Raw genomic sequence first — 11211 nt, forward strand, 5'->3', positions numbered from 1 at the left:
TCTTCCCAGTGCTCTGCATAGAGTAAGTGCTCAATCAAAACCATTATTTGGCTCCCACAACTGCAGTTGTTGATGCTTTATGTCCAAAAGACTTGCTGGGAGTGGGAGAGCCATTTTCTTCCACCGTGAATCCTGCCCAGTGCTGCCTAGTTGGGGTTGTCTCCTTTGATCTTTTCTTCTCATAAGAAAGGGTCCACTTCGCATATGGAGTGGACGGAGGACTGGTGTGTCAAGAATTCTTGCTGGGGAGGTGGAAGGACAGCATACTCTCTTTCCACCTTTCTTCATCAGGGCCAGCTTCTGGGAAAAGGGATCCGAAAGGCTATTTCAGTGAGGGAAGAGTCAGAATTAGAAGAGTTGTTTCAGGAGAGGAATTGGAATTTGGGGACAGCAGATGAGAGGTCTGAAGTAGGTGAGGAAGTCAAGCCGGGGGAGGGACTTGATAGTTGTTGAGAGTTTTTTTGTTGGTTTTTGTAATGGTATTTAATGTTGGTATTTGTTAAGCGCTTACTATGTGCCGAGCACTGTTCTAAGCGCTGGGGTAGACACAGGGGAATCAGGTTGTCCCACGTGGGGCTCACAGTCTTAATCCCCATTTTACAGATGAGGGAACTGAGGCACCAAGAAGTTAAGTGACTTGCCCAAAGTCACACAGCTGGCAAGTGGCAGAGCCGGGGTTCGAACCCATGACCTCTCACTCCAAAGCCCGTGCTCTTTCCAGTGAGCCACGGTATTTGTTACTTTAGTGCTAGGCACAATCTCCACCCCACATGGGGCTCCCAATAGGATGGAGTGAGAGATTTAATCCCCATTTTACAGTTGAAGTAACTGAGGTACAGATAAGTTAAGCGATTTGCCCGAGGTCACTCAATAAACAAGTACCAGAGTCTGGATTTGAACCCAGGTCTTCTGATTCCCAGGCCTGTCCTCTTTCCACTAGGCCACGCTGCTTCCCATGGCACTGGTGCTGGGCAAGGAGGCCACTGCTTGAGAAGACTGAAGGAAGAGAGATAGGATGACCAGGAGTGGGTGGGGATCAAGACCTGAAGCTCGGTCAGTGGGGATAGGAAGGAAAGGTTAAGGGCCTCCCAGGATGTGGAAGAAGCAGCAACAGAATCTGGAGCAACCAAATGTGGAAACAGAAATCTAAGGTGACTGTTCCTGTGCCAGGAATACCGCCTACAAGACTGGGGAAATTGAGTGGTGGAGAGAGGTGTTTGTAGGGCAGTAGAGACTCTCAGCAAAAATGAAGCGTCTTTCTCCTCTGGGGATGTGGGGGTCTCAGACTCCAATGCTAAATTGGAGCAAGGGCAATGGGTAGGCAGGTTTTGCTGGCTGGGAGGACTTGCGCTATTTACAAGGAGACTCCACAACCTGAGCCATGGGGCCCCTCTGACGTGGCCATAATTATTGTTTTTTGTAATTGTTGTTATTATTATGGTTATAGTACAGTGCCCAACACAAGGAGGTGTTCAGTGCAGCAGTATTCCGGCACAGAGGCCTGATGCCCTCTTCAGTTCATTTTGTTGAGTGTCCATCTGTCTTGTCTCCTCACACCTCAGGCAGGATGGGGTTGGTTGTACTTGCGTCCCTGTATTTCACTTTGGATTTCATCCCGGGTGCTAGGGAAAACCCACTCCAAAGCAATTCTGGGAGGGTTCTCCTGGGAAATGCAGAGGACTAGAGGGATTGCTGGCTCTTCTAATAATAATAATAATGTTGGTCTTTGTTAAGTGCTTACTATGTGCAGAGCACTGTTCTAAGTGCTGGGGTAGATACAGGGTAATCAAGTTGTCCCACATGAGGCTCACAGTTAATCCCCATTTTAAAGATGAGGTAACTGAGGCCCAGAGAAGTGAAGTGACTTGCCCACAGTCACACAGCTGACAAGTGGCAGAGCTGGGATTTGAACCCATGACCTCTGACTCCCAAGCCAGGGCTCTTTCTACTGACCCACACTGCTTCTGCATTGGTATCGTCTATCGTCTACAGAACATGGGGACTTTGCACAGCCACAAAGTGGTATTATGGAAGTAACAACTTACCATACACAGAAAGGGACAATAAGATACCCCACAGTGGGGTACAATTATAAATCTACTAAGAATGACATCACACACACGATGACTTAAAGTAACATTACATATGCATACCCACTCTGACACAAAAGACAACCCCCGTCCCCCCCACCCATGACGGAGTAACACTGCATACATAAAACAGGGATAATTAGAGTATATATGAACATAGATAATACAGACTATCAGACCTTCCCTCTCTTTCCCCACCCCCCACATACACCTTTTTTTTTTTTTTACAAAAATGTTCAGGTCACATTTCCCCACTCTTCAAGAAACTCCAGTGGTTGCCCATCCACATAACCATCAAACAAAAACGCCTCACCACTGGCTTTAAAGACTCAATCACCTTGCCCCCTTCTACCTAAACTTGGTACTCTCCAATACAACCCAGTCCACACACTTCATTCTTCTAGTGCTTTCTCGCTGTGCCTTAATCTCATCTATCTCACCATCAACCTCTCGCCCATGTCTCTGGCCTGGAATATTCTCCCTCCTCAAATCTGACAGATATTTACTTTCTCCCCCTTCAAAGTCTTATTGAAGGGACACTTCCAAAAGGCCTTCCCTGATTAAGCCCTCCTTTCCTCTTCTCCCTCTCCCTTAAGCATCACCCTGACTTGCTCCCTTCATTCATCCCCACCTCCCAAGCCCACAGCACTTATATATCTGTAATTTATTTATTTATATTAATGTCTTTCTCCCCCATAGACTGTAAACTCACTGGGTGCAGGGAATATGTCTATTAATCTGTACTCTCCCAAGCGCTTAGTACAGTACTCTGCACAAAGCACTCAATACATATGATTGAACTCCCACAGAAAATGATAGTATCGGGTAGTATGCTTTTGAAGCAAATTTTCCTGCAAAAAACCTTATTTTGGGGACTAGTCCTCAAAGGAGAAATACGCCACAAAGTACCAACCTAATAGGACTTGTACTCTGGGAGCTTCTGAAGTTTCTCCTGAGATATCTTGATGTCAGTACACTGGCCTGGTTGACAAGGAAGTGTTTCAGGCCTTTTCAGTTCTTTCCCCTCTACCACCTACCGGTTATGTGGACTTCAGGGCAGTATTCAGAGACTTAAGCAGGTCAGTGATGGGGGGGGGGGGGCAAAGGGAAGAGCAGAATTACCATCCCCAAGGATGACAATTGTCAGTTGAAGAGATGGATCGATGGAAGGGCTCCAAGCACATGTTAGGAGACGCATAGAAAGAAGAAGGGTGAGTAGATGAATGGTTCTGTCTTGGACATTTCAAGTTTGAGGTGTTGGTAGGACACCCAAGTAGATGGAGAATAGAAGGGAACCCAGAACCGAGCCTTGAGGGACTCCTATGGTTAGGGGGTGTGAGGCAGAGGAGCCCACAGAAGAGACTGAGAATGAGCATCCAGAGAGGAGAACAAGGAGAGGATGGGGGTCAGTGAAGCCAAAGGTGGATAATGTTTCCAGGAGAAGGGGGTGGTCCACAGTGTCAAAAGCGGCCGAGCGGTGGAGGAAGATTAGGATGGAATAGAGGACATTGGAACTGGCAAGAAAGAGATCATCGGTGACCTTTGAGAGGGCAGTTTTGGTGGAGTAGAGGGGGCAGAATCCAGAGGGAGGGAGGGAGTCAAGGAGAGAAGTGGAGAAAACGAAGTGGAGGCAGCAGGTGTAGACACCTCGTTCAAGGAGTTTGGAGAGGAATGGTAGGAGGGAGATGGGAACCATGAAGGGAGGGTGTTTTTAGGATGAGGTGGCAGCATATTTGAAAGCAGTGGCGAAGAAGTCATTGGGGAGTGAACAGTTGAAGATAGCAGACAGGGAGGGAAGGAGGAGGCAAGCGATTTGATAAGGGTTGGGGTTGGAGATGCAGGTGGAGGAGGGTAGATTTTGAGGTAGGAGGTGTCCTCCAGTGATACTCCTGGGAAAGATGGGAGAAGCTATGTGATCCCAACCTACCATTCTCCTACCCTACTCTTCTGAATTATGACTAAAAAGGACCAGTAGCAAATCTCTCAAACTTAAACTGGCTAACGAAGCCAAGACCCTTACTGCAGTTCAACCATAAGGAGAATCTGGGACTTTTTTTTCAACTTGCCATTCCGTTTGCCCAGCCAGACTCGACCATCCAGTCCTAAGCACACACAGATTCAAAACCCACAAAAGACAAGATGGCAAATACAATGTCTGTCCCTCTCAGGGTCTGGAGGGATACGAGGGGGTAGACCCACTTCTACAAGACCAGGGAAACCTTCCTCCTTGGGATGAGGAAGGCTTACCTGCCTCTGGGATCGTGGGGAGATCTGTCTCTGAGGGAGGGGGAGGGGGAACTATCTCTGGGGACCGTGGAGGGGGATCCGTTTCTGGGCTTAGGGGAGCTGTGGTCTGGTTCAAACTTCCTGGTGCCGGTGCCAGGACTGGCTCCTCCTCCTGAGGTCCCTGGCAGTGGTGCTATAATGAGGTTTCTGGGTTTGGCTCAGGCACAGGGTTGGCTGCCCAGGAAACGCCTCCCTCCGGTCCCGGCAAGGATCCCAGCTCTTGGGGGGGTCAGGAAGCAGCGCTCCCTCCCTTCTCCCCGGATCAGCCCGGACCCCTACCCCCATACCTTGACCCCTGTGCTTCGGGGAACGCCTGGCCTGGGCTCAGCCCCTGCCCCCACCCCCACCCCAGCTCCCCCCTGCCCCCCACCCCCCACCCCGTGCTCCCCTCCAGAGCCAGACCCAGGACATGAATCAGCTCCTCACAGCTTGTTAAAGCCGGACCTCTTGTTTTCATGCCCCTCACATCAGGAAACGGGTGTTACAGCTTTTCCAGCTCAGCTCAGCGGGGGGCCAGGGTCCTAACTTTATAAACATCAGAGCCTGAGGGAGCAGTGGGCCCAGGGATCGCATGAGACACAGACACATAGACAGACGGGATTGAGAGGGAGAGCTACCGAGAGGAGCAAACGCATTTGGGGGGTCAAGAGGAGCAACAGAAAGGTCAGGGTGAGGAGGAGAGGGCCAGAGAAGGATGAGTGCAGGAATGGCCTTAAGGAAGCAAGGGATTGGGTGGGCCTGGGGGACCCAGAGCACCTGGTGGGGAGTCTGCCTGGCGGTCTTCTGCTTCCTCCAGCTCCAGGGAGTCCACTGCAAGTGCTATTTCCAAGCTCAAGGTAAAGAGGGAGAGGATGAGCAGAGTTGGGGAGGGGGGAGCAGGGTGAACTGAGGGCCTCAGCGCCTCAGACCCAACATTACCAAAGCGATGGTCAAAGAATTGGGACCCAAAGGGAGGGCTGGGAAGGAAGTCAGCTCCTTCTCACCCTCTCTTCTGTGGCCAGCAAGGCTCAGGGTTCAAACTGTTTCTCTGCCACTGGGACACAGAGGCAGGGGCAGGACTATGACCGGAAGGGAGGGGCAAGGAGACCAATTCTGAGGCCAGCTCCTAATCCCGTTTCGCCCCCTCCTCTCTTCGCCCAGCCCCCTGCCACCACGAGGGGAAGCGCTTCACCCTGGGAGAGTCTTGGCTCCGCACCGACTGTTTCCAATGCACCTGTCTGCATCCCGTCGGCGTGGGCTGCTGCGATACGTGAGTAACCAGTGACTAGCGAGTGATTCACGGGCAGGGACCGGGAGCTCTCGTGTCGGGTAAGGGGGATGGGATGGAGGTGAAGGGACCGGGGACTGCTGTGACCCTGAGAGTCAGGGATGGGCAAGGATGATCAGGGGCTGCTGTGTCACGGGAGGGGGAAATGATGATAGTGGTTCTCATTAAGTGCTTACTGAGGGCTACGCACTGCGCTAAGTGCTGAGGTAGAAACGATCCAGTTTGGAGACGGTCCCCATCCCACGTGGGGCTCGAAAGGGGAAGGAGACTAGGGATTGTCTCCTCATTTTACAGATGAGGAAACTGAGGGCCAGAGAGGTTGTGACTTGCCCAAGGGAAGCAGAGGAGTCGATGAGAACCCAGGTCTCCTAAATCCCAAACCCCGGGCTCTTTCCACTAGGTCACACTGTTCTCAGCAGGGGTGAGGAAACTCTACTGAGACCCAGGAGAGCCAGGGAGACTCCACAGGAACACAGCAGGCGGGAGGGGAAGGGGGAAGAATGTCTGTGGGGCAAGAAGAAGCACGACAGGGGAGAGGGACCAGGGCTGTTGGTTGGCGCAAGTAATAGAAGGTCACGAAGGAGGGGGAAGGCCGCGGCCAGAAAGGGCCCGTTTGGGTCCCCGAGGTAGCCAAGGGGCGTGGAGGTGCGAGAGGGGGCCCCAAATTGTTCACCTCTCCCCTTGGTCCCCCCAGCTCCCAGCACCTCATCGACTTTCCAGGCAATTGTGAGGTGCGGCGGGACCCCGGGACCTGCCGGATCACCCTGGTACAGAAAAGCGATCCCCGACTGCCCTGCAGCGGGGGCCCCCCTGACCCTGAGTGGGGCTCTGCCGGCACCTCTGAGCCAGGGATTCCCTCAGCCCCGCGGGACCCTACTGACCGCCACCTCCGCCCGACTGCCTAGCCTGGCCGCAACCACTGCCGCTGCCACCACCTTCAGGGAAACCACTAGCAGCTGCAACTTTATTCTAATAAATAAGTTAACGACTCGGCGGAACGTCTCCAATCGGCCTCTCGGGCGCGTGTCCCCCACCCCATCCCCGGCCTCCCGCCCCACACCATCCAGGTCACCACGACACCCACCCCCGGTCGGAGTTCCCCAAAGCTCTAAGGGTTGGAGCAGAGAGGCCAGTGTCCTGTCGGAGCCCGAGGTCTGGGACGGGCCACGTTCTCAGATGGTGACGGTGTTGGTGCTGGGGCCTGGGGTGCCGTAGGAGGCCTGGGCGGGGCTGGTGGGCAGCACCTTAATGGGCAGGTCCCAGCTGAAGGTGTCCACGGGCACCTGCTCTGGCCCCATCCAAGTCCTGGACTCGGGCCACTCTGTCGGGGGCAGCAAAACCAAACCCGGCTCCCGCGAAGTCACAAATTCAAAGTGTAGCCGCCACCTGAGGGACACTGCAGAAGACGTGGGACAAATGGCACATCAGGGGGCGGGAGGGGGAGAGAAGCAAACAGTGGGCAGGGGAAGCCCACGTCAAACAACGGGCGAGGATGTGGGACTTTTGGGTCTTCCCAAAAGCCAGAGAGTGTGTTGTCCAGACAGTTTGGGAGAGCCGGGTTGCTGGGGAGTGAGGGTCAGTGTGCGTCAGGGCCAGCCTCGGCCAAACGGTCCCCCGGAGCCGTCCCCCAAAGTTTCGGGGGGGAAGGAGGGGTCTGCTTCTTGGCCACTCTAGCTCCCGGAAACTAACGCTCGGGGGAGGAGGGAGCGTTCAGCAGTTCAAGGATTAAGGAGAAGTCTGTCTGGGCAGCCGGGAGGTTAGTGGGGGCCGCTCACCGATAGCAGTGCAGAAGCCGGGCGTGGAACTGAGTGGGATAGGAAGGCAGAAACTGGTCCTGGCTGTGTGCAGGCAGGACTCCTGGTGCCGGGCGTGAGTCACGTGGGACACGGCAGGTGGGCCTCCGCTCCCCCGGCGCCTCTGGTACTCAGGCTGCACACTCTCCTCTGTCTGCAAGCTCACTGAGAACTGGGACGGAGGGAAGAGAGGGGAAGAGGCAGGGAGCTTTCCATTCTTGTCCTCCCCATCTGAGACTATCCCCTCCCCATCGGCAGGACGGAGGGCCGACACGTGACCAGTCCCAACGTCAGCACCCGCCCCTGCCCCGGACGTCCCCGACTGAGACCTTTCTCCCCCTCACCTGTAGACAGGCAACAGCCCCCTCCTCCAGGCTCAGAGTCCCCACTATGTCTTCCCCGAGTCTGTACACAGATTTGAAGATGCAAAATGTCCCGACCTTCCCATGGCCGTCGCTGATATTGTACAAATCTGGGGGAAGTTGAGGGTGGGCCAGTTAGGATTCTAGAGGACTGGTGAGCTAAGGGGCCTCCCAATACCACACCGGCTCTAAACCAAAAGGACGCAGAAAGGGTGAGGGCTAGACAAGGGAAGGGGAGCAAGGAAAGTCTGTGGTGACAAGTTCCTTGACTGAAATTCTGGGTGAATCAGGATGGTGCAGGAAGGTGTAGGGGGGTGGTGGTTGGGGAGGGGGAGGTCCCTGGCGTGCTGTTCATGCGGACTGTAGGAGGGGTGAGAAGTTGAGGTGACAGTCCCAGGGTGGGGATTCAGAGGGGTTGCAAAGGGAAGGGCTCTCAGGCTATAAAGAGACAGGAGGAGAGGCTCACAGGTCAGCCGTGGGGCCGAGGGTGACAGTGAGGTATAGCTGCAAGAGTTTTGAGGAGGGAAGCTGGGGTGGGGGGCGGTGCTCACGCAGGTTACGGCGCGATGTGGCAGCCATGAGAAGTTCTCCTGCCAACTCCGCCAGTTGGGAATCCTTCCTTCTGCTTTCTTCCTCCTCCAGGAATGGGCTGGAGGGGGCCACTGCCTCATCCTGGGGAAAACAGGCATCCTGCAGACCTGGACACATGGGGCACGATGTGGGGGTGGGGAAAGAAGACAGAAAAGAATACGGTGTGCGTATGGGGATAGGTTGGAGGGGGGAAGTCGAGGTCCAAGCATCCAACCTCGACTCACTCACAGAGGCTCCACCGCCACCACACACACACACACACACACACACACACACACACTTCCATAGCCCTCTGCATCACATTGAATCAGAGCTTCCATTCTCCATCCTCCACCCCACTCCATTCCATCCCATCCCACCTCCTGGTCTCTCCGGATTTCCCCTCACCCCACACAACCTCCCTCACCAGTCAGCACTAGCACCCTCAGCGGGACCCTAAGCAAGGTGATGGGGCTGTTGACCCTCTGACAGCCGATGGTCAGCTTGTAGACATACTTGACTGACTGACCCCGGAATGAAGGTGGCCCATCCACCGGAAGGACTTCAGTGTAGGAATCTGGAAAGTAAGGGAAGGAGTCAGGTCATCTGGGGGAACCAAGGACACCCAAGGTGTATCTCCCGACTTTAAAATCTGGCCTGGGAGGGGGTGCGGGCTCTCAGCAGAAAGGACAGGGGTCCCAGGAGTCATTCAGATGGTCTAGGTCACTTGAATAGGAGAAGGGAAGAACTGATGTCATGGAAAGTGGGGGGGTGGGAGACAGACACACTGAGGTAATAGAGGAAGATTGGGGTCACAAAAGATTGGAGAGAAATCACTCACAGGACTTCGACTCCCCAGGATCGAGTCGCAGGTCACAGAATAAGATCTTTGGGGGGGTGGAAAGAATACACTGACCCCGTTCACCTGGAGAAGAGAGGTGTAGGCTAGTTGGTTTGGAGCCCCAAGGCAAGCCTCCCCAGACTTCCCATCGACCTTCCCATCCGCCCCAGACTTCCCATCGACCTTCCCATCCGCCCCAGACTTCCCATCGACCTTCCCATCAAAGTAAGGCGTGCATGAGCTGAACTGAATTTATTATTATTATTTGTGAGCGCTTACTGTGTGTTCTGAGCACTGGGGCAGATACAAGTTAGTCCCCATTTCAGGGTTCTGAAGCCTTCTCGAACCCCCAGATCTGTGCCCCGTGAGTCGATCAGACCACCGGGCCCCACAGCGGCCATTTGCTGGAATAGGAACCGAATCTCCCTCCTTCCACCCCCAGCGCGGCAGGAACACTGCCTTAACGCCCCACCTTCACCCTTCTGGATCCTGCTTGTTAGCCCCCAGGCCTGTTCCTCAGGGGCTACTCAGAAAATCCACCCCCACCCTGGGGACTCGGTCCAATTTTCTCCCTCCCCCGCCACTAAAAATATGGCACGGTTTGAGCCCGTCCCCTAGAGTCAGTTGGATTCCCGAGGTTCCCACCTCGGTGTGGCAGGAACACGGTCTGGCTCTCGGGCTGGACATCTGGCTGACTGGAATCTGGTGGAGGTAATATCACACGACTCTCGCTGGCATGGAACTGGCAGTGGATCTGAGCACTGGCCCAGGCCAGGGCCTCGCTGGACGGCGGGTACATGGGGGAAGTCACGGACAAAGAGGATTGAGCGGGGATAGTCACGGAGACATAGAGGTGGCCGACCTTATTAAACCTGTACCTACCCCGGCGCTGAGAACAATGTTGGACACATAGTAAGCGCTTAAAGAGTACCACCAAACGAGGCCACCTGGGACTCCCTAAAGGCCCTGCCCCTGCCCCTCCAAGGACTCTGCCTTCACACTCTTCCTCCCTCTTCTGTCTCCGGCCCAAACTGGACACATCTGGTCGGCTTGGAGGGACGGGGGGACTACGGCCCGCGAGAAAAGCGAAGCAGCGCGGTTCAGTGGCAAGAGCCGGGGCTTGGGAGTCAGAGGGCATGGGTTCAAATCCCGCCTCAGCCGCTTGTCAGCTGTGTGACTTTGGGCAAGTCACTTCACTTCTCTGGGAAAATGGGGATTAAATGGGGGTGACCTGGAACAACCTGATCACCTTGTATCCTCCCCAGCGCTTAGACGGTGCTCTGCGCATAGTCAGCGCTTAACCAATGCCATTATTAAGCCACATTGGGTCAAGGGTCCGAAGCAGTACTAGAAACTAAAAAGTTAAGGGCTGGTCACCATCTCCCCCCATCACCGGGGATGTCTCCTTCCACCTCTCTGGCAAGGGGTAATACCGGTTTGTTTAGTTGTTCCACGACCCCCGCTTCCCCCCATGGGGTGGTGGTACCTGGACGCCGAGGTGGCTGTGGGCGACAGGGGGTTGGTGACGGTCACGACACACTCCAGCGCCTCCCCGGCCAGGAACACCGGCCCCCGGCTCAGCGAGGCCACCACCTCGATCATGGCGGGGAGAAGGGAGAGGTTGGCACTGGAGGGCAGGAGGGGCAAGGGTCACACACACATTGGCTCACTCCCGGCAGCCTCTTCGGCAGAGGCTTCCTCTCGGTGGGGGGCAGCAAGACTCGGCCACCGTGGACGATGTAAAAAAAAAACACAAAAAAACCCTTCCCCCCGCACCCCCAGCCCCTTCCTTACCGCCCCGGTCGCTCCCCGGAGTTCCCGGAGAAGGAGACCTGAGGTCCAGGACCGGTCCCCCCCTCTCCCGGCGGCTCCTTCGACCTCCGCTCGGCTTCGGAGCTGCGGGTCAGGCCGAACCAACGCGGCCTGGGAAGGGGGTGTCCCCTTGGCGGCGGCCGCCCCGGCCGGCTGGAGCGAGGCGGAGACGCGCCTAGGCCTCCCCCGC

At 55.2% G+C, this 11211-nt stretch overlaps 2 protein-coding genes across 2 annotated transcripts; one reads left to right on the forward strand and one right to left on the reverse strand.

Annotated features, from left to right (window-relative positions):
• The first annotated feature begins 4771 nt into the window (after positions 1–4771).
• Positions 4772–6572, forward strand: LOC114810137 (microseminoprotein, prostate associated). The gene is made up of 3 exons (XM_029060208.2): positions 4772–5212; positions 5517–5625; positions 6338–6572. The coding sequence occupies exons 1-3, from the start codon at positions 5071–5073 to the stop codon at positions 6546–6548; spliced, it is 462 nt and encodes a 153-aa protein (XP_028916041.1). The 5' UTR covers positions 4772–5070; the 3' UTR covers positions 6549–6572.
• A 7-nt stretch (positions 6573–6579) lies between these two features.
• RGP1 (RGP1 homolog, RAB6A GEF complex partner 1) lies at positions 6580–11117 on the reverse strand. Its single transcript, XM_001518651.5, has 9 exons — positions 11004–11117; positions 10696–10836; positions 9855–9991; positions 9210–9293; positions 8796–8945; positions 8350–8496; positions 7781–7908; positions 7419–7608; positions 6580–7039 (listed from the first exon to the last, which is right to left on the reverse strand). The coding sequence occupies exons 2-9, from the start codon at positions 10809–10811 to the stop codon at positions 6816–6818; spliced, it is 1176 nt and encodes a 391-aa protein (XP_001518701.3). The 5' UTR covers positions 10812–10836; positions 11004–11117; the 3' UTR covers positions 6580–6815.
• Between the last annotated feature and the right edge of the window lie 94 nt (positions 11118–11211).

Source organism: Ornithorhynchus anatinus, chromosome 3 (assembly GCF_004115215.2).
Source record: "Ornithorhynchus anatinus isolate Pmale09 chromosome 3, mOrnAna1.pri.v4, whole genome shotgun sequence".
Taxonomy (NCBI): domain Eukaryota; kingdom Metazoa; phylum Chordata; class Mammalia; order Monotremata; family Ornithorhynchidae; genus Ornithorhynchus; species Ornithorhynchus anatinus.

Coding starts and splice junctions, on each gene's coding strand:
- LOC114810137 (XM_029060208.2), top strand. CDS start 5,071: ATGAGTGCAGGAATGGCCTTAAGGAAGCAAGGGATTGGGTGGGCCTGG. Junction 5,213..5,516: donor GTGCTATTTCCAAGCTCAAG/GTAAAGAGGGAG, acceptor CTCTTCGCCCAG/CCCCCTGCCACCACGAGGGG. Junction 5,626..6,337: donor GGCGTGGGCTGCTGCGATAC/GTGAGTAACCAG, acceptor TGGTCCCCCCAG/CTCCCAGCACCTCATCGACT.
- RGP1 (XM_001518651.5), bottom strand. CDS start 10,811: ATGATCGAGGTGGTGGCCTCGCTGAGCCGGGGGCCGGTGTTCCTGGCC. Junction 9,992..10,695: donor ACAGCCACCTCGGCGTCCAG/GTACCACCACCC, acceptor CCCGCCGTCCAG/CGAGGCCCTGGCCTGGGCCA. Junction 8,946..9,209: donor TCCTGGGGAGTCGAAGTCCT/GTGAGTGATTTC, acceptor CTTACTTTCCAG/ATTCCTACACTGAAGTCCTT.